The sequence below is a fragment of the Akebia trifoliata genome, chromosome 6 (genome assembly GCF_017979445.1).
Source record: "Akebia trifoliata isolate Shusen 1 chromosome 6, ASM1797944v1, whole genome shotgun sequence".
In the NCBI taxonomy this organism is placed as follows: domain Eukaryota; kingdom Viridiplantae; phylum Streptophyta; class Magnoliopsida; order Ranunculales; family Lardizabalaceae; genus Akebia; species Akebia trifoliata.
Genome location: NC_141380.1, coordinates 6,402,330 through 6,430,292, shown reverse-complemented (window position 1 = coordinate 6,430,292; position 27,963 = coordinate 6,402,330). Strand labels below are relative to the sequence as shown.

Here is a 27,963-nt window from a genome sequence, read left to right as displayed (position 1 = left end):
CAATCTCTACATTGATCAAACCATGGAGGTTCTCCATAAAATTTACCAAAACATGGGGTTCCTCACCGAACCTCAAATTGTTCCAATTTGTAACAGTTCACAGTTCGGTATTATATCACTGAACCTCGTAACATAAGTCAAGAGCATTTCATTGGTTTGAAAACAGAGTATCTCAAGGGATGCGATTATTTTGCGGCATATCTGCCACAATATATCAAAAAGAGGGAAAAGTAGATCTGCAAATAAGTGTCCTCGCATTAATAGAAGACTAGAAGGATAATTTACCAGCCTTACAACACGAACATGTTGCCCCTGAAGAATGAAACCGGCCCATGAAAAATCCATTTTTTTCAATGTTACAGAACACATTACACAGAACTACATTTTTTTTTCTATGTTATATAGATGACACATTACACAAAGCAAAGCAAAGAATGAGAATCGAGGAAAAATTATATGAAAAACAATTAATTAGAAAGCAAATAAACAAGGACCTTTGCACATAAATTTAACTTAAAATAGTGAACAAACTTCAATTAAATTTTTGCCAACACAATTCACTGCATCAAACACTGATATATTTATAATTTCTTTAGCATAAACCTAAAAAGAAATCTAGAGTACTTCTAATTCCCATATCAAACCTAGTCACAAATGTAGCTCTTTTTAATAAGATGATCTACCAAACAAGACCCTAGTGCAGTGGTGGAATTAACAAACAGTGAGCAAACACGTTCAAAATCAACAAATTACGTTGATATGTTTTTCAGTGGTGAACAATTAGAGATCAATCAGCTCAGTGGCGAAACCTTTGGATAAAACTTTGTTCGATACCAAAGAAGTACTCAGTAGTTCCATACCCTGACAGCACAAAACACAATGATAAGTCCACAAAAAAAATTAAAGTTGATTTAGATGAAAAATGCATCAGATTGATGAGGATATTTCTTGATTACCTTATTTAAAGTCATACCAACCTCTTTCACCTCAATGGAACTCACCATGTCAACCTCGAATTTATTTAGGATACTTAAGCTTGACTCGGCAGACATGGGCATCACCACTAGATCATCTGTCACCATATATGTCACCACTGTGCCCTTCACATAACCTTCCTCTCCATTCGATGTCTCATGATCGACGTAGGTTAACATTTTGTTCATTTGGCGATTGCAAGAACACAAAGTCCCTGCATTACGGGTTATTCTTCCGCAATTGTTGTGACACTGGTAGTATATTTCACCCATATTTGGAGGTAAGAGAGGGATTGTACCAGGACGGTAACATAATTTTGGCTTCAAAAGCAAATCTTCGTGCTGGTTTGGCTTTATAAAGTAGGGGGCACTAAGGTTCTCTACACTCTCATATAGATTACTTAAGCACCCCACCATCTTCTTCTTAGTGATGAGGCTGATCACTGATCCCAAAGGCAGTGTCAAGAAACTGAAGAGAAAATCAACAAAGTCCTTACCAGCTTCTGCAAATAGTAGTGTATTGGTTTTCTTGTCTAAGAACACTTTAATGGTCAGCTTTGTTGTTTCCATCTCTTTGTGTAGAGTTAGCTATAACGTAAAACCATGCTTTCTATGGAGATCTATTTATGGAGATACAAATGTTTGTGGAGGTAGATGGAAATACCAATAAAATATGAGGGTTGTAAATTATTAATTTTCTTCAAGCAAGGGGAACTATTTTTTCTCCCACATACCGGACCCACTAATCTTATGAATATAAGATATACTTTAATAAAAAAAACGATGCCTTGCCCTTGCTCTTTTTCAATAACATAGTACTAAGGAAAGTGATTCTTGTTTTACTTGGGGAAGAAGGCATTTAACATTTTCCCTTTTTTATGGTTTTTTTGGTGAGTCCACTTTTCCTCCCCCCCCACCCCACCCCACCCCACCCCACCCCTAAGGAAAGTGATTCTTATTTTACTTAGGGAAGAAGGCATTTAACATTTTCCCTTTTTTATGGTATTTTTGGTGAGTCCACTTTTCCTTTTTTCCATGTTTTTTTTCTTAATGTCGATAGTCTTCAACTAAATAACCTCATCTCCCCCCCCCCCCCCTTGAACCCTTGATCTATTTGGCAAAAATCAAATAGGATATTTTCATCCATTAAAAGAGTCGAGTAATAAATAAAATTATATGGGGAAAACAAGTGGCAATCTTGACACAAAAACCCTAGGTTGAATACATTTAAAAAAAAAAAAAAAAATTAAAAGCTTTTGGAAAGTGAGAAATTATATGAGTACTCTAAGCATTTTATCTTAGTTGTTTATCAAATACCACAATTAAGGAATAAGGAGGGACATTCATCATGCATCTCAAATATACACAAAACCTTTGAGTGGTATGTCGAAGTTAGTACTTATTTCCGAATATTTGTTTCAACCTAAGTGTTTTTGTAATTAAACATATGCAATTTAAGAGAAGTTCTTTCCATACAGAGTCTAATGAAGCTTTGCTTTTGCGTTTGTTTTTTCAGCATTCAAAATTTGAAATTGATTTTTTGTTACCACTTTTTTTTTTTAGTTAGGCGAGCAAAGAAGAATATATTAATTTTGCTACTGATCACATCAAATGCACCTTCTATGGACGCTAAGGGGCTGTTCGTTTGAAAAAAATAAGTCAGCTTATTTTGCTTTTCTAACTTTTAAGCTAAAAAATCCATAAGATGCATGTTCGTTTGAGCTTCTTCAGCTCCCACAGATATCAAAAAAAGCAGAAAAATAGCTCTTCTATGGAGACGTGTAAATGAGGCTTTTCGTTTTGCTTCCACGCAAAGCCGAACACCGAAAAACGGCTTAGGTACAATGACCAAAATACCCCTCACCTTTCTTTGAATTTCCAACGAAATAACCTAAATCTTATTTCGTTATTTGCTTTTAACGAAACCCCATCTTCGTCTCTCTCGTTGCAGCTCCTCTCTGTGATCTCTTTCGTCTCTCTTGTATTCATCCACCATTGAAGACTCTCCACTCTCACTTTCGACTTCCTTCTTCGTTAGATCTCTCTCGGCTCACACAGATCTATCTCTCACTCTCTACAGGTCGTGAATCAAGGGTTTCATCGACTCTCATGAAGGTAAATCTCAACTCTCTGCTCTCGGTTTTCATGGGAGAGAAGCTGAAATTTCTCTCCTAATAATGTAGAATATTGATAAATTTGATCAAAAGCTGATTTGTCCTCATTAAGAAAAAAAAAAGGGTTTATACCATAGCCTTGAATGCTAAGCAATATGAGCAATCGGATGGCTTAAATTGATTCCAACTATGCCTATGTCTACAAATTTAAATAAAAACTTTGATAAAGAGAAAATGTTCTATATTATATTTCCTTACATGTTTTGAGGATAATCTTAGATGGGATTTTAGTATTTAGAGCTGCAAGTGTTTTTGTTTTAAAGGTTGATATGGGAAACGTGTATGATCATGTTGATTGGAAGTTTGCCTCTGTGTTATACTCTTCTCTCACCCTCTCCTCTTCATCCTCTCCATTCCAAATCTGAACCAAAAAAATTAGTTTGTAATAGAGAAATAAAAAATTTATGGGTATTGTTGGGTTTTGGGTTTGATTGGATTCTCACTCATGACCAAAATAGCTTTGCGATTTGCCCAATTTTTATTTTATTTTTGTTTGTTTGGATTTTTTGCTTCGTTAGTCTACAATTCTGTTAAGGTTTTGATTTATCTTGATTGATTTTTATTTTTGATTGATATGTTAAGATTTTTTTTTCTTGCTTGATTTTGTGCTTTTTGTTTTTTTTCCCCAATGTCCTATACTTCCATTCCAATTTCTGCAATTTCTCTGAACTCATCAGCCTAAGAATTTCATCTACCCCAATAATTTTGGAAACAAATGAAGATATAGTAATTCTGAAAGGGTCGGGTTCAAGGGACATATGAGAAAACATATGTAAAAACAATGTAACATTAATAAAATTTCAGAATATGGGTTAGAAGTTTCGGATTGAGCTGATTTTTTGTGAGGATGATCTCTATGATGGGAAGATCATCCGTGAAAAAAATCAGTCCAATCTAAAACTTCTAACCCCATTAAAAGTGATTTAGAATGTGGACCGTCGATTTTTTGCCAATTTTTGTCAATAATTTGTAAATCACTTTTGATGGATTGATGGATTTAGAAGTTTCTGATTGAGCTGATTTTTTGTAAGGATGATCTTCTCATCATAGTGACCATCCTCGCAAAACAGAATATTGTTTTAAAACAGAACATGTGATTTGGAAAAACCTTATTACTTCATTTGCTTTTAAGTGGCCTCATTTTATGGCTATCAATAAATATGGCATCATTTTTACCATTTTTTCATATCTATGAATGGGCTTATGAATAGCAGAATTGTAGTATTAACTATGTTGGCAGCCTTTTAGCATAACCATGATGTTAGACCATTTGTTTTTGACACGTATAATGTTAACCATCTTTTTTTCCTATAGTTTCTCATGTAAGAGCCATTTAGTTATAGTAAAATTGTCACTCTTAAGAACATAATTTTCTTTCCTTCATAAGGGCTTTACAATCCTCAACAAGAGTCCCTTGTGTAATGGAATGAAAGATATAATCGTTCACATCTTTATCCCTTATTCCTTCTTTGATTTGTTTAGGAATTCCCCTAGTAAATTTTGTTTGGTGGATAATGCCCAAAACCATTTTCTAGCACGTGGAGAAGTGACCAACCAATATTTTTAACTCAAACGGTATTATGCAATGGAGTTCATTTAGTTTGAAGTATTTATGTAGCAATTTTTAAGAGAAGATGACTTCGATGATAATGATGGTAACCATATTACTGATGAAGCATTAGATAATGATCATGCAAATGAGGATGTAATTGATTTTGGTTGCATGTACCAAACAATATAAACTTGAATATTGTTACTTGTTGTGGATGTATGGATGGTATCAATATGTGGTTTGGTTACTATGGTTACTTGTTGTGCAAGTATGGATGGTATAAATATAGCGTTTAATTATTTGTTATTGTAGTTCAACATGAAATTTAATGATATAATATAAGAACCTCACCTAGTAGGAACAATTACACGGTCCTAGCCCTATCTTATTTTTCTCCGTTCTATTGAATTTTCTGAATTTTTTCCTACTTGATTTATTCTTCAACCTCGACTTGGTGATTATGTACATGCACATTTGTTTGTTTATTTTATTCCATTTTTCTATTGCTGAGTAGTAATTTTAAATTTTTTTATTTTTATTTAAATAAAGAGCTATTTAACTCATAGGGGTTGATGAAAATTACGCATTAAAGAAACTATCCTATGCAAACCGAATGGTTTATGGTTCTTCAGCCCATGTTGACATGATTATAGGATGAGCTATTTTGTAGAAAGATGAATCTGATGGCACATACAAACCATTTTTTTTTATTGGTCAAATATTACAATTTCAAGCTCTCTCTCCACCGCCTTAGGCCCATGGGTCATTTTGGACTTGAAATGGTTTAGGCAGTTAGAGGGTGTTCTAGGAATTTCAAAAATGCCTAGTGTGAATTTTCTTAGTCAAAATTTCAAGGGAATATCTTTAGATACTTTTCAGCTGGAATTTGGTTGGGGGGAGGGGGAGGGGGGAGGGGGGGGGTTTATGTTGTCAAGGGTATTTTTAATTGGAAATGTTTATGAAATGATTATTTTGGACCTGAATTGATGTTTCCTATCCAAGTATGGGCTTTTCTATTTGGGGAATGTTCTAGGAGCCCAGGATTAGCTCTGAGAGTACTAAAAGGGGTTCTCAGCAGCATTGCTTAGTAATGGGAAAAAAAAAGAACCGAAAAGAGTCAAGTTGACAGGTTAGGCAGGTAGAAAATGGGGTCCACACACTTACTGTTGTTTCATTACTGTATCACACTTTGTATTATCAATGCATTTGTTTCAATGTTTTCCTTGCCTACCTAGTTCTAAACAAAATGAAAACACCGTATTAGCTATGGGTAAAATGTGTGGAGTGGCTTGGGAATTATAGTCACTATAGAATTTGGGTGCTGGTAAGATAGAACTAGTCATATACAAAAATCTTATCAATGTATTGAACTTCTGATACAATGAGTGGGAATCACATAGTTTATTTATTGTATGAACAAAACAACCTTCTGAGTTTATTTATTGTACTGATTTACAAGTTTATTTGTTCTACCTACCAGCTGAATTATATACCTTCCTTTATACATACCAACTGATTTATATACTTGAGGACTTGGGGAATATGAAACATTATTTCTGAGGTACAATAGTGTTCTCATTCCTTGATATTATTTTTAGTGATAGCATTTTTTTAATAATAGCATATAAAGATGGACTATCTGACTTGCTACAATTTATTATTTATTCCTTACCTATTATTTTTTTAAATGAATATTTAAGTTGTCAGATGCTGAGACAAAAAGTAACAGAACCAAAAGAAACAGAGTCAAAAATTGATTATGCAAGATGGACACCCTATCTTCATAAGATTTGGGTTGATATCTGCGTGGAATTGGTTAAAAAGGGAAAAAGACCCGGTACTTCATTGAATGTATCGGGATATTCATCTCTAATGAAGTAATTCCAGACAACGACGAGGATCAATTACACTAAGAAGCAACATAAGAATCATTGGGATAAAAGTAAAGCTATGTGGGCTAGATGGATTAAGCTAAAAGCATGTAGTGGTGTGGGTTACGATGCTATTAACAATAAGGTATTAGCGAGCGATGATTGGTGGAACTCTTGGTTGGAGGTAATTTTCAATTAGATTACCAAATAGGAAAGTCACATTTACTTATTCAAACATATTAAAGAAGTTTATTTATTTTGTAGAAAAATAAAATTGATGCACAATGGCGTTATGAGGGACTGGAACATGTTGAAAAGTTGGACATACTATTTGGAGGGACCTATGCTACTGGAGAGTATGTCGTAAGCTCTTCTAATCCTGATGCACGTCCATCCATTGGGTCATCTAGAGTTGGAGAGCATGAGCTTCATGATGATGATGATGATGATGGTGGTGATGATGATCTTGTATTTGTTCAAGAAACGCAACCACCAGAGTCCCAACCATTAGGTCCTCAGCCATATGTTGATATTTCTCCTAATACTGATGTTGATGGTGATGGTATTCCTACTTTTACTGCACCATCACACAAGAAATTTGGAGATTTCCATTCTAATTCCAAACGACAAAAAATGACGAATGCAACTATGTTGGGACAACAAATTGATCGTTTGATTGAAGCAGTTTCGTCGAGGACGAGCGCGAGTAGTGCACCACCTACACAACCTGATAGCATTAAGGAGTGTATTGATCTGTTGGATGCAACAACAGAGATCATCCCTAATAGTGATCGTTATCGATTTGCATTGAAATTATTTAGTATGAAGAAGGAGTACAGGCAAATTTAGTGCATATTGCGAACCGATGAACTCCGTATTGGGTGGTTGGATGGTGAGATGGAAGATGCTCGGATTAATCATTCTAAGTAGTATTTGTGTAATTTTTGATATGTATGTTTTTTACCATCTTTTATTGATGGTTATGACTATGGTGGTATGTTATTGACAATGTCTACTTATTTTTTTATGTTTTGTGGATTGGGTAGTATACCCGTTATGTGGTGAATGTTAAACATGTCTATTGTGTTATCTATGTTATTTGAGTATTATGGTTTGGATTTATATAATTTATAATTGTGTTTTTATACAGACTTATGGATTCCGATGATGATATTTTCACGCACGATGATATGTCTAGTAACGATGAAATTCATGACGTGAATACCGTAGATGATGATCTATCGTTAGATATTTTGGTAACAGGTGCCATTGTTGTAATACAACAATATGCTGATACTTTTATTTATAGGGAATCACATAGGAGTTCTGTTTATACTGGAGCAGATTATGTGCGTCATATCATTGATGAAGAGAGTAACACATGCAATGATTTATTTAGGATGGAACGACATGTTTTTCTAAATTTGTGTGACATATTAGAAGGAAGGGGTCTGTTAAAAGATGAAAAGAAGATCTCGGTTCAAGAACAAGTTGCAATGTTTGTTTATACCGTGGGTCACAATGAAAGACATAGGGTACTGAGGGCCAGTTTTAGACATTCATTAGATACAATTAACAAATATTTTCATATAATTCTAAGAGGCTTAATTGAAATTTCAAAACTTTTGATCGTTCCTCCTAATCTCAACGAAGTCTCGATGCATATACGAACCAATGAAAGATATTGGTCATATTTCAAGGTATTTTCTTAATGATTTTTCTTTATTTACCATTATTTCTAATAACATCAAATATTGTTATTTATATTTGAAATATGTAAATATAAGGACTGTGTTGGGGCGATTGATGGGACACACATTAGTGCACATATCCCGTTAGTGCATCAGAATAGATTTCGAGGACACAAAAGCATAACACAAAATGTTATGGCTACTTGTGCTTTTGATATGACATTTGCACATGTCGTAGCTGGATGAGAGGGATCAACTAATGATTCTCGCGTGTTCCTCGACACTATTACGAAGTCATCGTTACAATTTTCACATCCTCCTTCAGGTTTGTTATTTTAAAGTTAAGATAAAATACAATAGTAAAATGCAAATTTTACATCTTCGTTCTTAATATGTTATTTTCTTTTTTCAAGGCAAATATTATTTGGTCGACTCTGGATATCCATTGATGGAAGGCTACCTTGCACCTTATCGGGGTGTAACATATCATTTACATGATTTTAGAAGAGAGTCGAGGTCAAGAACAGATAAAAAATTCTTTAATTATATGCATTCTTCACTTAGGAATGTCATAGAGCGATGTTTTTGAGTTTTAAAGGCAAAATGACCAATTTTGAAGTAAATGCCACGTTACAAATTCGAAACACAACGAGATATTACATTGGCTTGCATGACACTCCATAACTTCATAAGAAAGCATGCAATTGCAGATAAAGAATTCTTACGTTTCGAAGAAGAACAAATTGTAGAAGATGAAGGGGGTACACCTGAACATGATAATAATGATGAGCCTGTAGATCGTCGATCTCGTGTTACCATAGAGAGGACAAGGATTGGAATAACTAATGCATTATATGTTGTTTATAATAGAGCTTAAGAGCTTTGATTTATTTTAGATTTGTCCTTAATGAAAATTATATTTCTCTTTTTGTATGACATTGTAATACTTTTTATTTGATAAAATATGATTTGTGTATGGGATGTTATGTGGATGTTGGAATGTGTATGAGATGTTATGTAGAGGTTGGATTGTGTATGAAATTTTAATATGTATGGGATATTATGTGGAGGTTGGATTTTGTATAGAATGCTAATGTGTATGAGATGTTATGTGGATATTGGATTATGTATTATGCAGGTATTTTATTTTTCAGGAAAATCTCATATGTCCATTTTTAAGAGGAGATGCTGTCGAAATTTCGATAGAATTATAAAATTTACAAATTTTGTTAAAGTAAAATAATTAATTTTATAATATATATATATATATATATAGTGTAATTATATATTTATTAAGACATTCTGGCCATTTTTTATTATAATGTTAATAGTAACACTTCTCTTAAAACAATGATGAACTATAATGACTTAAAACATATTGATGAATGTATTATGTATTTTTTTAATGTTAATGTGTATTAGATATTGCATAGATGATAGATTATGTATCATGCAGTGCATTATGCAGGTATTTTTTTTATCAGGTAAAATTTCATATGTCCATTTTTAAGAGAAGATGCTGTCAAAATTTCGATATAATTAAAATTTTTATAAATTTATTTAAATTAAAAATAATTATTTTTATAATTTTTTAATATAAATTTATTATATTTATATATGTATTTAATGTAATTATATATTTATTAAGGTGTTCTGATAATTTTTTGTGCATTCTGGGTGCATTATCAACATGAAAGGTATTCTGGTCATTTCACTAAAATTCAACAATAAAAAGCTGTAAAACGAACAGGCTTTTCTGACTTCTGTAACGAACAAGCTTCTGTTGAATATGGTTTTTCAGGCTCCTGACTTCTACTTCTTTCAGAAGTCAGCTTCTGGAGCTAGAGCTGGCTTCTGTAAAGAACAGACCCTAATAATCTAATAGGATTGAAATACTAAGATAGGCAAAATTTCATAACTAAGTTCAACAAGAAATAATATCACAACATTTAGTGGGTCTCAATTCTTTTGAAGGAATATATCTATATAGTCCTGTGCTCGACCACAATGATGTGTTCAGCAATTCCAAATCCTGACAGCACCAAAACAAAAGATAATTCTCAAAAGAGCGAAAAAAGAAAAAGAAAATATAAAATAAATGTGTGTTGTCGAAGAAGACATCCCCAATGATCATACAGCTTGAAGAGAATAAATATACCACAAATCAACTCAAATCAAGATAGATACCCTTGAATAAGTGACATACACGAATGGCCTTTCTTGTACCTTAAAATAGATTCAGTGCAGGTTCCATTGTGACTCAATCATTAATCATTAGCTCTTTGGGGTCCAAATGAAACTATAATATGTGCCCTTGTATTTTGTTGGACAGGAAAAAAAAAAAAAAAAAAGGGACTCAATACTCTTGTATTTTGGTTTGAATTTGAAATACCTGTTGCCACCTCTATCTCCAATGACTCCCTCCAATTTTTACCTCACCCCTCCCTCTCTCAAAATTTTGGATGATTAGACACTCCTGTATACTTCGTTGACTATTTGAGTAACGAAACATGATAAAAAAAACCTTACTTTTATCTTTCTAAAATCATTCATCTTAATATTGATGGGTTGGCTCAATGAAAATGTTGGACCGCTAAGCAGTTTATGCCTGTAGGTTGTGAGTTCAATACCCAGTATGTGCATTAATTTGTGAGGATGATCCACAAGGGTGTACCCTCACCTACTTGGTGCGTGGATGTGTGGGTGTTGTACGTGCCCCAAGACTAATCCTTGGACAAGAGCATGGTCTAAAGACCGGGCAAAGCCCACATATAGGATTGGTCCTCTATAGAAAACTAATTTCAATCTATCTTGTTCTTTAGATTTGAAAGTTATAGTAAATAACTTAAGCTTGAAAACAAGGGTAAATTTTTTTATCAAGAGGTAGAAGATGACTATTTTTGGGAAGAAATCAAATTGGAAAGGTGTTTGATTTCAAGTTAAAAAAGGTAATAAGGTCATTTACATTTCCCTATTGGATAAGACCTAGATTGAAGGGGCATCTAAGCATTTTGGTGGATATTTGAGATAGTTTACGATTTTTTTTAATTTATTTATCAAAATCGAGGATATCCACCAATCACATCAAACCATGTGTATTGAATGACATCCCCAATTTACATAATTACACGGCTCTTTTTAATATACTTCTTGGAAATTTTTCAAGAAATAATTAGGAGTATGTTATTCCAAACAAATTTGTCATCAAAAAATTTTTTCACTGAGAAAAAAAATTCTAGTATACTACAAATGCCAAAAGAGGTTGAATAAGGAGGAAGGTATTGGAATGATTCTCTTAATTAGTACATCACATTGAATCCAAAGTAGGGTTATTATATGAAGGATCGAAAGCCCATTACATTCAATATTCGGATCATTCGAAATTTGAGTTGAATTTTGCTTCGGGATGAAGTGGCTTTCTTTTAGACTGGTGATTTTCGAATGCCTCTCTGACACATGCCCCTATACGCTTCGGGATAAATCAATTAGTTTAATTTATTAGTAGTCCATCAAGTCAATGAGCAAAGACAAAAAATAAAAAATAAAAATAAAATCCAACGCAGGATTCGCTTTTGTCGTGGTTTCAAATCAATGTTTTGCTTTACAAAAACAGTAGCTAGTGGTGAAGCCCATGTTTTACACGTGGGTGCGTCCCAAATCGTTGACTCGAATCAATCGTCACTGTGTTGATTCTTATCCATGAACCTCAATAAAAGTTTTTTATTTTTATTTTGACAGTGAATAGATAATCATAGATTTATTTTCTCGAGATACAATTTAGAAAATCAACGGTTCTACATTACACCACCAGCTGAACTCAGTGGGGTCCAACAGAGGCTGTAAAGCATTTTCCTTTTATTTTTGTCGTTTTGTGTGTAATAATTTTTAGAGCTTTTATTGGCACTCCATTTTTGCTTGTTACACTCTAATTTTTTAAATTATTTGTCAAACTCCAATTAAAGATTAAAACACACAATTTAAACATTACTACGACTTAGGTCTAATTAATTTCTCAACATCACAACACTCGTTTTAACTCAAATTACTACCAAAAATGTCTTTTGAAAATTTTTTTCTTCTAAAAAATACCCTAAAATTAGTTATTTTTACGTAGGTGTTTTACATGCATCATAACATGGGCCCTTAGGAAACACTTTGATGAAGGAGAGGCATATGCTATTGCCACATCAATTCTTATCTAAATCATTAAAAAAATGCAGTTAGCAAAAGTTTGAAAATGCTATTCTCAAACACCTATGAGACTCACCAGCAGCTTATGAGGCTCTCCGTCAACATGACTATTGAGAAGTTAGGGATTCCCAAGATAGATGTATCCTAGTACAATGTGTATCACTAGGAACTGATCTATAGGAAATGTGCATTTTTTTTTTCAACTCCCAATGGTCCTGTTGATGGAGAGCGTCTACTCAAACATTTGAAAAACACTTTCCTTACTAATAACTTCGTACTATTTTAAGTTTTAATAAGGATCGTTGAGCTCAATTGATATACCGCCTTACTTTTGAGAAATACTTTCTTTGCTAAGTAATTTAGCGTGAGCTCAAATAGATTACCAATGCAATTCAACGCCACAAACCCTCTTGATTTCATGAAAGAACTCATTTCCAAAAGAGAGAAAAAAAAATCATTTATTTTATTTTATTTTGGGCTTGATCCAAGGTTGACCACCGAACCTCTGAAGTGAAAATTATGTCTTTTTCGAAAAAATTTCAAAGTTCATCAAATTTTTATTCTCTACACCCCTGTGGCATCAGATCATGTCTTTAGATGTCTAAGGTCGGGTTTATTGGTAGACCATTATGAGAAATTAGCCCTCACTGAACAAAAATCTTGGCTCCGCCCTGCCTGTAGCATTGGATCATGTTTTTTAACACCACAAGGTAAGGGTCAACGACCCTTGGGTTTTTACTACAAATTAGTTCCACATCACCAAAACCCACGCAGTGAGTATCCTTCCGTAACCATTCAACAAAGTTAAAAGAGTCTAGAGAATCTTGATTTAACTCTTAAGAAGCTGAGACAAAGTTCCTAAATATGTTTACAAGAAAAAACAGTACTACTCCAACATTTGATGGCTTTCTGTCCTCCTTTCGAGGAAAACATCAGTTAGAACTGTGGTTGATGACAATGATGCTCTCGGCAGTTCTAAACCCTGTCACCACCAAAACAAATAATAATTCTCAAAAGTAGGAAAAGTAATTAAAAAAAAAAAATTGCATAAGAAAGAAGATGGTTTCTTACTTACTTCTTTCATAGTTAAATCAACCATCTGCTCCTCAAGACAACTGATATTCCCAATGTTAAGCCTGTTGAGGTGAGTAATACTAGAAATGGTGGACATAGGATTCACCTCTAAATTATCTGTCACCATGTATGTCACCACATCCTTCACATAACCTTCCTCGATAGATGATGGTTTCACATAAATAGGTGCTTGTGCACCAAAAAAGTTAGATGTATTGCTACCAAACGCTGCTTGTGCACCAAAAAGGTTAGATGTACTGCTACCAAACGCTGAAGAACTGGGCTTTTGGTTCACAGTGTCAGATGACATGGGAGGTAGGAGTGGAATGCTGCCAGAACAGAAAGATGGCTTTGGTTTCAAGAGAGTATCTTTGTTTTGGTTAGGCTGCATGTAAGTAGAACTAAGGTTCTCTACACTCCCATACAGATTTCCAAAGCTCCCCACCATTCTCTGCTTTGTAAGGAGATTGATTACGGTGCCTAGAGGTAGAGTTAATAGACCGAAAAGAAAATCAACAAAGTCTTTGCCAGCTTCGGCAAATAAGACTCTGTTGGCATTCTTGTCCACCAAAAGCTTAATCTTCACCTTTTTTGTTGTTGCCATGTGTGGGTATTTAGTTACTTCAAAGCCAAGCTATCTGTGTTCATCTATTTATAGATAAATGTGTGCGAGGAGGAGATGGAAATAGTTAGGGCTGTCAATGGGCGGGTTTGGTTGGGCCCTAACCTAGCTCTAGAATAGGGGGCTCTAACTAGACTAGTCCGACTCCTATGCCCCAATCAGGCCTAGGTCCACTAAACCCTTGCCAGTCCTTGACAGACTCGGTCTTGACTTGGGTTGGGTCTGGGCCAACAAAAATGTTTTGAAATTAAAGTCGTGCTAAGGTGACACAGGATTTAATGTGATTCTCACAATTCTCACGTGGAGATGCATACATAATCATAGATGATTTTTACTCGTATCACATCACGAGAAAACACATGTATGGTTATGTGCACATCCCACATCAGACTTGTGAGAATCGCAGTAAATACATTGTGTCATTTCAGCATTTTCCTTGAAATTAATATCTTATTAATTTATAAGACTAATGCTAGGGTGACACAGGATTTACTGTGATTCTCACAATTTTGATGTTGAGATGCGCAACTACTCATAGATGTGTTTCTTTGTGATATGAGTAAAAATCATCAACGGTTATGTGCACACCTCCAAGTCAGAATTGTGAGAATCGGAGTAAATCCTATGTCACCCTAGCATGACTCAATTTATAACTGTGATAGATGAGAGTTAAGTTATAATCATAAAATATATTTTAATTAATTTTTTTTTTTCATATAATATATTATGAATATTTCTATAAGATATAGTAAGGGACAAGGCCGGGCAAACTAAGTAATACTAGGCCCCTAACCCAACAAAGATTTTATGGGATGAAAATTATTGAGGTCAGCCTTTGCAGGTTCAATATGAAGGCCCTAACCTTATTTTTTTAGGTTGGTTGGGATGAGCTAATGGTCCGTTGAGATCAATTGACATGAATACCTTAGATTCGAAAGTAATTAAGAGATTGTGTTCAACTAAACACACAAAACCAATTTGAAATTTGAGTCAATGGATTCAAGCATGAAAAAGAAGGAAAAATAAAATTTGAACATATGTTTGCAAAGAGCTAATTAAGAATAACAAACCAAAACACATAAACGATTAGTAAATGAGTCGTGATAAATGCATGCAGTTTTGGTATGCGGTTAACGTGGCAACGACATAGAACCATATATCTTTTTGCGTGATTCTGTGCCCTTGTCACATCAGCCGCCTACAAAAATTGCGTGAATTTATCATTATTCTTAGTAAATACATATGTTTTACAGCAATATATAAAAGATTGCAACATTTAAAGGGGTTTCTTCTCTAGGAAAACTTCAGATAGAACTGTGTTCGAACACAATGATGCCCTCGGTAGTTCCAAACCCTGACACCACAAAAACACAAATAATAGATTCATAATTCTCACGAAATCGAAGACATAAAATAAGAGATTTATATGAAAATGCATTAGAAAGGAAAACATTTCTTACTTACTTCTTTCATAGTTAAATCAACTATCTTCTCTTCAAGGGAACTGACATTCAGAACGTTTAGCTTGTTGAGAAGAGTAATGCTAGAAATAGTTGACATAGGTGTAATCACCAAATCATCCATCACCATGTATGTCACAACACCCTTCACATAACCTCCTCCTTCACTAGACGATGATGCCACATTGTAAGTCTTAGGACCAATGTAAGTTATCTCAGTGGATATGTAGCCCCTACAATTAGGACAGATAGTAATCCCTGCAGTGTCGGTCATGTACTCGGGTTTGTAGCAACTGTTACACGTGTAGTATTTTGACTGTTTTCCATCCATGTTTGGAAGTAAGAGAGGAATGTTGCCAGCATTGAAAGATGATTTTGGTTTCAAAATGTAATCTTTGTTTAGGTTTGGCTGCATGTATGTTGAACTAAGTTTCTCCACACTATCATACAGATTTCCTAAGCCCCCCACCATTCTCTTCTTTGTTACGAGATTGATTATGGTTGCTAGTGGTAAAGACAAGAGACTGAAAATAAAATCAACCACATCTTTGCCCGCTTCGGCGAATAATACTCTTGGCTTTCTTGTCAACCAGAAGTTTTATAGTCATCTCTGTTGCTACCATGGCTGTTTGTAGTAATAGTTAGTTCTTGTATACCATATATTTTTTTGATAAGTAGCATTGCATTCAAGAAAAAAACCAAATCGGTCAAGTTGACCAATCTGGAAGGCCTTACAAATCAGAACTATTCACGTAAATACCCACAAATCCCATCCCAATTAAACAAAAAATCCTCGAAAAACAAGCCCTTAAGCTCCTTATATACTTTGGACCAACAAAATATAAAACCCAAAATAGACATAATCGAATCTGTGTAATCTTTGTGTTTCCCCTAAAAAATTCGTCTATTCCTTTCAAACCACACCCCCCAACAAATTGCAAATGGTGTGATGCTCCACAGTATCCTCTTTGTGCCGCCAAAAGAGTACCCAATTGTCGACCAACCAATGAATATATCCTTGACCGATTTCGGTAAGCATGTCACGACCCCGAATAACTTAAAAAAATAGACCCAAATGACATGTGAGAATTTGCAATGGATTAAAAGGTGATCCAATGATTCTCCGTTATTCATACATAGCACGTACCAACTCGCCCCACACCATCCACGCCGCATCAAAAAGTCTGTTGTCTGAATCCTTCCTAAAGTCGCTGTCCATGTGAAGAAGGCGATTTTGCTTGGCACTTTCGGACCCCAAATTGAAACATGAGGGAATAATGATTCCCCATCATTGCACAATAATTGGTAAAATGAACGAACCGAAAACCTTCCGTCCTTACTCACTGTCCATATTCTCTCATCTTCTCTTCCCGGGCGTAGCTCGATACTAGAAGCATTGATAACTAGTCTACCAACTTCTTGTAATTCCAACTCATTAATATTTCTTCGGAAACCGAGATCCCATTCCCTTTCTCCACCCACATCTCTTCGGATAGAAGTGATGGGTTGCCCTTTCTTCGAGGATATGGAGTATAAGTTTGGAAACACCTCCATTAGAGGTCGATTATCGCACCATGTGTCTTCCCAAAATCTTACCCGGTTGCCTCGACCCACCTTAAATTTAATTCTCGTTATGAATAGTGGAATGATCTTCATGATGCCTTTCCACAATCCGCACCCATATGGTTGTCTTGTTGGACTGCTTTCCCACCCCGTCCGCCTAGATCCGTACTTGCCTTCTATGACTTGTCTCCATAAACTATTACCATCAGTCCCGAATTTCCACAACCACTTCCCCCTCAACATCGAGTTCATTTCCCGTAGCCTCCTAATGCCGAGGCCGCCTTGCTTCTTAGCTGAGCAAACCTGTTTTCAACTGACTAGGTGGTGCTTTTTACTCCCATCTCTGTCATGCCATAAAAAGTTACGAAACAACTTATCTAACCTTAGCTCTACGCTTCGGGGCATTGAAATAAGAGAGATAAAGTATATTGGTATACTAGATAGCACACTTTTTATCAATGTCAGTTTACCTCCCTTGGATAGATAATTGGCCTGCCACATTGCTAGCTTCCTTTCGATTCTTTCCACTATCGGATCCCAAATTGCCACCCTCCTATGCAGGGCCCCCAGAGGCATCCCCAAGTATGTTGAGGGTAAACTACCTGTCTGCCAACCTAGCGAAGCTGCCAAAAGAGTTACACATCTAACCAATCCAACCGGGATTACCTTACTCTTCCTTGTGTTAACTGGGATACCTGACACCGTTTCGAAACAACACAACAGTCCACTTAATCTCCTTGTTTGAACTATAGAGTCATCCAAAAATACTAACGTATCATCTGCGAATTGAAGATGTGAAATAGTCACAGTGCCCGTACCTACCGAAAACCTTGAGAAATATCCATTCGCCACTCCTCTCTCCATCATCTTACCAAATGCTTCAGCTACTATGATAAATAAGAAAGGAGACAAGGGATCCCCTTGTTTGAGCCCTCTTGTAAACCATATATGCTATCTCTATCTATGATGTTCTGTTTAATATTTATAGATAGATAAATGTGTGAGGAGGGATATTGAGAATCACCACCGCAACTAAATTCCATCAAATCAGATCTGTTATGATTCGGTTGCTAAATCAGACCAGTTATGATTTGATCCTTAACTATCTTCTTGATTCAAAATTCAAAGAATAAAGATAAAACGACTCAAAAAAAAGATACTCATATATACTAAACTGACGTGGAATGTGCAGAAAACTTTTTTTTTTGCCTTGTGTATCTCGAGGAAAATATCTATGGTTTTGTGCACATGCTACGTCAGTTGAATATATTTGAATATGTTGTTTAAGTCAGATTATCACGACTCAAATTGAAAATTTGTTAGAGATACTTATTTTTCTTCTCCCATAGATCGGGGATTGATTTTACTCTGTATTTTCCTTTTATAAATATTGTAAGTGGACGGATCATGGATCATGGGACATATGTAAAAATAATGTAATAATAATAAATTTTCAAAATATGAGTTAGAAGTTCAGATTGAGCTGATTTTTTGTGAGGATGATCTCTATGATGAGAAAAGATTATCATAAAAAAAAAAAAAAAAACAGTCCAATGTGAAACTTCTAACCCCGTGATTTAGAATGTGGACTGTGATTTTTTACCAATAATTTGTAAACCCCTTTTGATGAGCTTAGAAGTTTCAGATTGAACTGATTTTTTGTGAGGATGATCTTCTCATCACAGTGACCATCCTCACAAAAAATCAGCTCAAGAAAAAAAATCTTTAACCCATATTTTGAAAAATCATTGTTTTTACATGTGCCCCATGATCTGCCCCATACTCTAAATGGATGATGTAAATAAAGGCATTAAAATATTTTCTCTAGAAAGGAGATAACTCTTCATATTTTTTGGGAAAATTGCTTGAAGGACCTTGGTGGAGGGATTTCTTTCTAATTAATCTCTAAACGTTAGGGATTTTTTTTAATAGTCTATTTAGTAAAACTTTTTTTTTACTAATTAGTCCCTAAACCCCATTCACCACATTTGTCATGATTGAATGTCCTAGTTCAATCTCACTGTTTTTGTCCAAAAAATAAAAAGACTTTTGGCATCCAAATTGGGTTTCTAAGATTCTATTCTCTGTCGGAAAGATTTAAGAAAGAAGAAGAAACCATTTACAAGAGTTTTTTCAAGTTTTTTGAAGACATGTAAAAAATTAGGATGTTTTTTTTTTTTTTTTTTTTTTTTAAATTCTTTGTTTTTGGATGAAAATCGATCAAGCTAGGATGATTCTTTTGGTTTGAAATCATCTATATTAATTGTTATCTCAAGTATTTAGTCGATTTTTCCATGTATTTTAGTAGGAAAAACTTGAAAAACGAAGATAAGAGGGTTTTACTAGAGTCGAGTTCACTATTTTTTATTGTCAATCTAGCTCATGGTTTAAAATTTAGTTTCTCGTTTTGTCTTGTCCAACCATGATACCGAGTTAACTCGGACGATACGTCTCGTCTCGTTCGGCATTGAGACAATGGTTATTAACCATTTAAAAAATCTTAAAATTTGAAAAAAATTTAGAAATGATTCATATTAAAAATGAAGCAAAAAAACATAAAACTTAAAAAAAAAACATAATATACCTATCAAAATAAATAAATTAACTACTTGCATGGTTCCATATGTTTCATTTTCATTGTAGTGCACCAAACTTGTTTTCCAAACACAATATTTAAAAAGTACAAAACTTGTCATCAAAAATATGAAGCACTACCATCAAATAATTTATACTAGAACATCGATCCATTTGAATTTTCTCGAAATTACACATAGGCACTACCAAACTTTTAAATGAACCATTCTAGAGTTCCATGTAAACATAAGGAAACATTGAGTTGTTAGGAATCAATCAAAGCACTAATTGCAATCCGATAAAATGGAAATGCATGAAAACGAGTAGGTTCATACATGCAAAAATAAATTAAATATTAATATAATACTCAATTTGAGTTTAGCCCAATTCGAATCCAATGCAAACGTTGACAAAGAAAGACTTGTAAAAATATAAATCATGGAAGCGAAGCACAATAATGACATGAGTTGACATTTACACCGATGCCCGCTAGAGCATGTAACCCACTAACCTACAAAAAATATTTTGAATAAAAAGATAAAAATCAGAAAATGATTAATTAGATATATTTGATAAAAATTAAGAAAACTAATAAGTTAAAATCACATAAAAGTAATTTTAAATTAATTTTCTATTCTTGTTACTCATAGCGTGGATGAGATCGATAGTCTCCAACGAAGAAAAAAAAAAGAGTAAAGTCGTCAGTTGTGATGTCGTTATGGGAAGGGAAAATGAGAGAGTGTGGATGTTAAGTTAGGATGAAAGATTTTCAATGTATTCCTTTTATTAGTCCTTGTGTAATAATGGAGATATTTCCTTTCCTCATGTCTCAATTTGAGATCCAAAAGTGCCAAGTAAAACTGCTTTTTTCACATGGACGACATCTTTAGAAAGGATTCAAACAGTGGATTTTTTTTATGTTGTGTGGCTTGTGCGGGACAAGTTGTTGCATGCTATGTATGGATAATGGAGAATCATCGGATTACTTTTTTCTTCACCGTAAGTTCATGCATGGAATTTGGGCTCATTTTTTTAAAGTTGTATGGAGTTTTAACTTGTTTACCTAAAATAATAAGGGATATCTTCATTTGTTGATCATTAATTGGGCACTCATTTGGTGGCACGAAAAGGTTGCTGTGAAGTATTACACCATTTGCAATCTGTTGGGAGGTGTGGTTTGAGAGAAATAAGTATATCTTCGATGGGAAACAGAAAGATTGCACAAATATGATTACATACTTTTTGGGTCTTATTTTTTGTTGGTCCAAAGTCTATAAGAAATTTATAGGATTTTTTTTTTTGAGGATTTTATTTACAATTGAGATGGGATTCTTTGTTTTTATCGTGAGTAACGTCTTTTTGTAAAGTCTTGCTAGGTTGGTCATCTCGATAGGCCTAGTTCTATTTTATGAATGAATTGCTATTTATCAAAAAACAAAATGAGTGAGCTTAATAGTAGTAATGCTAGGGGGAAGATCGTCGGAATTCATTGGCACATAGTTTTTTGACCAATGCATGGTGGGAAAATAAAGGTCATAAGTGGCTATTGCCACATAAAACAACTCTTAAACCATATATATATCACCAGGCATTCTTAAGAGAACATTAAGAGTAGAAACTAATTCGAATCAATTCAGCATTTACGCTTTAAGGAAAAATGTCAAAACAGTCGATAAACTCCTCATAACTCCATCATCACTTGTCAGGAATGCAACAATACCCCTTCTTAAAGATTCCCAAGCCAAACCTGATCACTCCTTTTAAATCTTACAGCAAAGAAATCATCCGAGGCCCAAAAATTCGAAAGATTGTATTTTTTACGAACGAATCGGGTCAGTGAAAAACAATGAGGGAGGGGCCTAAAAATTGTACCAAAATCATTACAAATCGTGATGAATCAAGATTTATTGAAGCACACCCCATTCTTTCGTGTCAGGCCAAGGGCTGACATTAGTAATGATACAAGTTGATGGCAGTGACAACAGCTTGAACTTTATCCCTCTTGCTATCTCTGTAGCTCTGATACCAACTTCAAATAGATTCTTGAGGAAAAGATGAGAAATATTCAAAGAATGAGGAGAGAAGAATAATGATCTAAGGACTTGAGGAGAAAAAGCAAACTACTATCAAAATCATGCTTTAGAGAGTCTACTAAATGTTTCATCCCATCTTTCAAGTTTCTTAAATTTTGTTGCAACGTAGCAGTGTCACATTCACTTGTCAAATGGACGTTGATACTCTTATTTGAAGTGATCGTATTTTGTAGGATATTTGTTTTCATCTATATTGGCACATTTTTTATTATTATATAGTTTTAATTTTATTATACAGGTTTTCTAATGTGAAAAGATGGCAGGAGATGTAAGATTTATGGCTATGAAAGCCATTTAAATATTCTTGATGCATCTAATCCCAGGTGGTTGGCCTAGGGCAAGCCGAGCCTTACTAAGCTCCTTAGGAAGAGTAGGTCAAGTGTTTGAACCCCACGAAACTATGAATTTCTAGGGATCACCCTCCAAGGTCTGGTTGACCCTTGACTCAACCTGTTGCAGGTAAGATTTTTCAAGGGGTGGTGCCTGTGACCAAGGGATTAATCCCACTCAAAGGGTGGAGATACCCTTATATCAAAAATAAATAATAATAAAAATTCCTGATGTATCCACTAATTGAATCTAGCCGTTGGAGGGCATTAAAATCCCTTACAGGGTTCATAATGTAAGTTAAGAACCTGTCGTATATGCTAGTGTGCATGTTCCCTGTATAAAATGGGTAACAGGTTTAGGAAGAAGACATACAAGAAAATGCTATCTATCATACCTGTCCTTGCAAGTTGCAACTGCAATCCTAGTCTGTTGGTTTGCTCAGTTTGACTTTGGGTTCGTGGTTCACCACTCTTGAATGAATCCAGATCATAGAGGCCGTTAGTAGAGGATATTTAAGCTAGTTGTGCTAATCTCATAGAAGACGACTTGCGTCAAAGGGGGCATATCATCAGTTTGAAAACAGAGGGGTGTATCTTTAATATTGACCAAATCTCGGGATTTCCAATGAAGGTAATCTCTGCATTGACCAAACCATGGAGGTTCTCTCTAAAATTCACCAAAACATGGGGTCCCTCACCGAACCTCAAATTGTTCCAATTTGAACCAGTTCACATTTCGGTATTATATCACTGAACCTCGTAACACAGGTCAAGAGCATTTCATTGGTTTGAAGACAGAGTATCTCAATGGATGCGATTCTTTGCGGCATATCTTCCACAATATATCAAAAAGAGTGAAAAGTAGATCTGCAAATAAGTGTCCCTGCATTAATAGAAGATTAGAAGGATAAATTACCAGCTTTACAAGAACGAAACCGCCTACGAAAAATCCATTTCTTTTCGACGTTGGAGAACACTTTACACAGAACTACATTTTTCTATGTTACAGATGACACATTACACAAAGCAAAGCAAAGAAAAGAAAAGAAAAACATGACCAGCAGCACAAGTGCCTTATCTACAAATATTCTTCATGCCCATTACAAAGACAACCAATATTGCATCTATATAAGACCCGCAAAGCAAGCAAAAACGTCTGGGAAAAGGAGACAAAGAAAGCAGATCACATCTAATTAAGGCCAATTTGGCTTCATCAAGCGACGATAACAGGAATATCAAGCGGACTACTTTTTTCGTTTAAGTTTTACGATTCTCCGTCTAGACCTGCTACGACCACCACAGCCCAATGAGAAGCTTCCACCGGCAGAGAACCCAACATTACCTGACGCTTGAAATGGAGATGGGTTTTGCGGAGCCACTGTATTCTGTTGGTTCCCAAATTGGAACAGAGGGGGTCCTTCTGATAGAACCGGTGAACCGAATAGGAAATTAGACGGAGGTGTATTAGTTGGCTGACCAAACACCGACGGGGTAGTAGAAGCTGAACCAAACGTGAAAACTGGATTTCGGGTGGTTCCAAACATGGGGAATGATTGGGAGAGAGATGCAGAAGAGGTAGTAGCATCGGTTGAGCCAAATGTCATTGGTGAACTACTGGTGGTAGCTGCCGAGGATAATCCAAATGAAAACCCGGGTGCCGAAGATGTAGAACCAAATCCAGAACCAAAGATGTATGACGTAGTAGCAGATTGTGTACTGTAACTGAACAAACCAAATGTTATTGGTGAACTACTGGTGGTAGCTGCCGAGGATGATCCAAGTGAAAACCCGGGTGCCGAAGATGTAGAACCAAATCCAGAACCAAAGATGTATGACGTAGTAGCAGACTGTGTACTGTAACTGAACAAACCAGTAGTATTACCACTGCCCGAGCTGAAAGAACTGAGACCACTGGTTGTTGAGGAACTCAGACCAAAGCCAGAACTTGAGCCAAACGGATTAGCACTAGCGGTAGAAGAACCAAATGGAAAAGTGCCAGACCTGGAAGAGGAGGATCCTGTGAGACTGAACATTGGACACGAGGAAGGTGAGCCAAACGGCATCGGGATGGTCTGTGTAAATGGTGAAGCCCCCATTCCAGTAGTAGTGGGAGCACCAAACAAAGATACAAACTGGTTATTGGTAGATGATGAGAGGTTTGTAGAACTAGAAGGAGCTGAAGCTCCGAAAGTAAAAGTGCTGCCCATGGTGCCTGTACTAAATGGAGAGGATTTCTAAACGCTAACTTATCTCACAAATTCATCTACTTCATCCATCATTTTCAAATACATTCTTCATTTCTTAATCATTAGAAATTAAAAGTTAAAATACGTATTACACATAATATTAAAAAGAAAGAAAAAATATAGAGTAAAAGAAAAAAATTTCAAAAGAAAAGAAGGAAGAAGATAAAATTTGATTTGGAGGAAGATAAAGTAAATTCACTTCGATTTTGTTTTGAATCAAATGAAGAAGGTGAAGTTTCTTTTCACAACCTTGTATTTTTGTTCACTTGATTAAGAAGATGAAGAAAAATCGATTTAAGTGAGAGAAGATAAGGGTGAGAGGTTCTGTATCATTTAACTTGGATGAGATTTTGCAAAATCTAATCCGACATGTCTAATTAATCTTGAGATATTTTGCTATATGCTAGGTATCATTTGTCTCGTACAAGATTTTGCAAAATCTTATCTGAGACATCTTGCTTATCTCGTGATACACAGTTGTATCAAATTAGTTTGTGTGTTTATATCATTCAGTTGGTGATCCTACCAATAAAGAGGGGACATTGAGAACAAAAAAAAAAATACTAACTGGACAATTCTAAAATTATTCAAAACTTAACAATTATTTAGATAAAAAACCCCTCCATCACGGTCTTTTAAGTAATTTTTCTTATGTTTTAATTCTTTAAACAACTTTTTATAAGCCAGTGACTCTCCCACCCCTCTACTCCCGCATTAAGCTCAATGCTTTGGTCTGAAAGGACAGCCATCTTCTTTTTTCATTTACTTTTCCTAGATGTGTAGTCTTCAACCTAAGTAAGAAGAAGAGTCGTCGTGTCGTGCGGGGGTGACAGGATTGATTGTGATTCTCACAAGTCTGACGTGGACATGCAAATATAACCATAGATATTTTTATTCGTATCGCAAGGAAACACATTTATGATTATATGCACACAGACTTGTGAGAATCGTAGTAAATACTTTTTGTCATTTCAGCATTTTCCTGAGAAGAACTTTATTCTCCACATAAAAGTAAGTTTGGGATTTGACATGATCCAGATGGATCAATTGCACAATACCTCTTTCATTGATGGCATCCATAATTTACAAAAATACCCACACTATGAAAAATTGTGATTATGTGTACTAGTTTTGATTAATCTGGGATTATGTAAAATTCTTGATTGAGTATTTTGAGTGCAAAAATTCTCTCTAAATAACTTATTCTTTAAATTTTTGCAAAAAGTCATTGCATTTTTTTCCCAAGCCAAACTCAAACCGAGTAAGGTAGGTTTGATTCGGTTCTATGGGTTGTCAATATCTAAAAAATTTAATTGAATCAACATATTTTTAATATAAATAAATAAATATGAATATGAAATCTCATATGATATTAACCTATCCATCACTTAAAAAACTATCATTAATGTATCCATTCAAAAAAACAAAAGGTCAATAGTTTTTTCTATCAATTAAAGAAAGTCATTAATCTATCCATACAAAAGAAATCAATTTATCCATAAGAAATGTGCATAATTTATTAAATAGATTAATAATATTTATTTATACCTATATTAATATAAGGATTATGTTCTCGGTTTGGTTCGGTTTTATACAAGGCATGAACCAAGAATCGAATCAAATGGTCGGTTCTCTACTTTGTTAACCGAGAACTGAACTAAAATTCATTATAAACCAAACCTAACTAATCCAAAGCTCTCAATTTGAACCGCACCAAGTTGCACCTGTACTTTTAAACCATTGGTCAAGTTAAAAAAATGTTTTTCTTTCATTTCTTTGTCAATGATAATGATCATCAATCATCATAGAGAGATTGAAGATTAAGTTGTTGCTTTTTTTTTTCTTTCTCAATCGAGTGTTCTAACAATTGTGGAAAAAGTGTTATAGGGAACTACAAGAAAAACTTGCTACATAGGATATGCTCCCTCAATTTTAGGGGTTAGACATTGGTACATTCTCCCAAGGGGCCAGAGGTTGCAACGGCCCTCCCCAATTTTTTGCTCCAAATCAGAGTTGATCCTCTATGTTTTCAAAGATAATACACCCCTCCCAAGTTTTAATCAATAAAATAGATGCTCTAATTGTATTTTGACATGCCCTTCCCAAATTTTGGTCAAAACTAGTGATATCAACTCCTTGACCTTGTTCTTCTTCTCTAGGATTAATGTAAAATTTAAATATATATATATATATAAGAAATTTGAGATTCTTCATTAAATGAACGATTGAGATAAGATGAAAAACACAGATTTCCTTAACGTCAATATTGGATTTCTAGAGACTAGTACATTTTTTTTTCCTAAGCATCTCAATTTTTGTCTGGTAGAGATCCTCAACCATTGGTTCAAAGGCTAGTGTTTTCCTAAATTAATATTGACCTTATGATTAAATTTTTATATGAAATATTTAAAATAACCTACAAAACAGTTTTAAATATTTTTTCTAACTTAAACCTACGGTTGAGGCTCTCTATTAAACAGATGGAGGTAACGGGAAAAACATATATTACCTAGATATCAATCATTTTTGAAATTCTAACGATTATTCTAACCTTTTCAGGGTATTCATTTTTCTTAAGAATCCCAAGAATCTCAACTGTCTATATGATGGAGAGCGTCAAACCATGGTTTGATGCTAGTGTTTCCCCAAGTTTAAAGGTTTTACCAAAATCTTCCTTTAAAACAATGGAGTGTCTCAACCATTCACCAATACATTGAAGAGGCATTTGAAAAATATTTAAAAGAGACGAGTTTTTCCGAGAGTAGGAGACCATTTGAAATTGTATTTTATAAGAAAATATTTTAGAATATCTTAAATAGTCAGTGTTCCTATTATAGAGATAGTTTGTTTCGACGAGAGACAATTCTGGATTTCATGGAATCTTTTGATTAATGGTACGAATCTGTGCTGGAGTGACCTCAAAAGCTGGAACCTCATATCACACTTCATGATGTGAAATCCAACATTAATATATATCCCAACTTGACTTTTCTTTGAGCAAATTTTTTTCCTTTGTTCGAGTCTGCACAGTCATTTTCCTGTAGAAAAGAAATGGACCTCGCATTTTTTTCATTTCTTTTTGGTGATGGTAGTAATTTGCTTTTCTGTTTTTTTTTTTTTTTTTTTGGGCTTTGTAGTTTGGTTTAGAACTTTTTTTAATTTATTTAAAGCAAATGAGTCGTGCCTCGTGGACCCACGTTAAGACCACTTAGAATACTAAACTTTATTGTTTAAAAATTGAAATTGGGACAGATAATTATAACATGGGAGGTGCTCTTAGGATCTATTTGAGAGATTTTTCTTACTTTGTTTTTGGGCAAGCTGTTAGGGGGAATATGGAAAATGTAGCTAAGTTGGTAAAGGGGTGTGATATAGAGCTATCAAGTGCCAGGTTAGGCCGGGTTTTTAGTTGGGTTGGCTTTTAAAGGTCTAAGCCAAAATTTTGTTGAAACCCGGCCGTCTAATGTTCAAACTAGCGGGACCACCTGATCTCAAACAATCAAGGGTGAAAAATTAAAATTTTTTTTCTTCAAAATTCATAAAAAATTT

The 27,963-nt window shown here is 34.7% G+C and overlaps 3 protein-coding genes across 4 annotated transcripts; 1 reads left to right on the top strand and 2 right to left on the bottom strand.

The window, feature by feature from the left end:
- Positions 1–495: 495 nt before the first annotated feature.
- LOC147399925 (uncharacterized) lies at positions 496–14,163 on the bottom strand. Its single transcript, XM_086446562.1, has 3 exons — positions 13,442–14,163; positions 957–1,562; positions 496–861 (listed from the first exon to the last, which is right to left on the bottom strand). The coding sequence occupies exons 1-3, from the start codon at positions 14,129–14,131 to the stop codon at positions 781–783; spliced, it is 1,377 nt and encodes a 458-aa protein (XP_086302688.1). The 5' UTR covers positions 14,132–14,163; the 3' UTR covers positions 496–780.
- Positions 5,633–9,441, top strand: LOC147399926 (L10-interacting MYB domain-containing protein-like). The gene is made up of 2 exons (XM_086445496.1): positions 5,633–6,755; positions 6,836–9,441. Exons 1-2 carry the CDS (start codon positions 6,651–6,653, stop codon positions 7,418–7,420), a joined length of 690 nt encoding a protein of 229 aa, XP_086301622.1. The 5' UTR covers positions 5,633–6,650; the 3' UTR covers positions 7,421–9,441.
- A 522-nt stretch (positions 14,164–14,685) lies between the features above and the next one.
- LOC147399924 (uncharacterized) lies at positions 14,686–16,230 on the bottom strand. Of its 2 annotated transcripts, none has more exons than XR_015179154.1 (2): positions 15,614–15,737; positions 14,686–14,802 (listed from the first exon to the last, which is right to left on the bottom strand). XR_015179154.1 is itself a non-coding variant. In XM_086445497.1 (2 exons), exons 1-2 carry the CDS (start codon positions 16,079–16,081, stop codon positions 15,426–15,428), a joined length of 546 nt encoding a protein of 181 aa, XP_086301623.1. In that variant the 5' UTR covers positions 16,082–16,230; the 3' UTR covers positions 15,005–15,425. The 2 variants fall into 2 exon arrangements, 1 of the variants encoding a protein (XP_086301623.1); XM_086445497.1 differs by lacking the exon at positions 14,686–14,802 and adding an exon at positions 15,005–15,503 and having other exon boundaries at positions 15,614–16,230.
- Between the last annotated feature and the right edge of the window lie 11,733 nt (positions 16,231–27,963).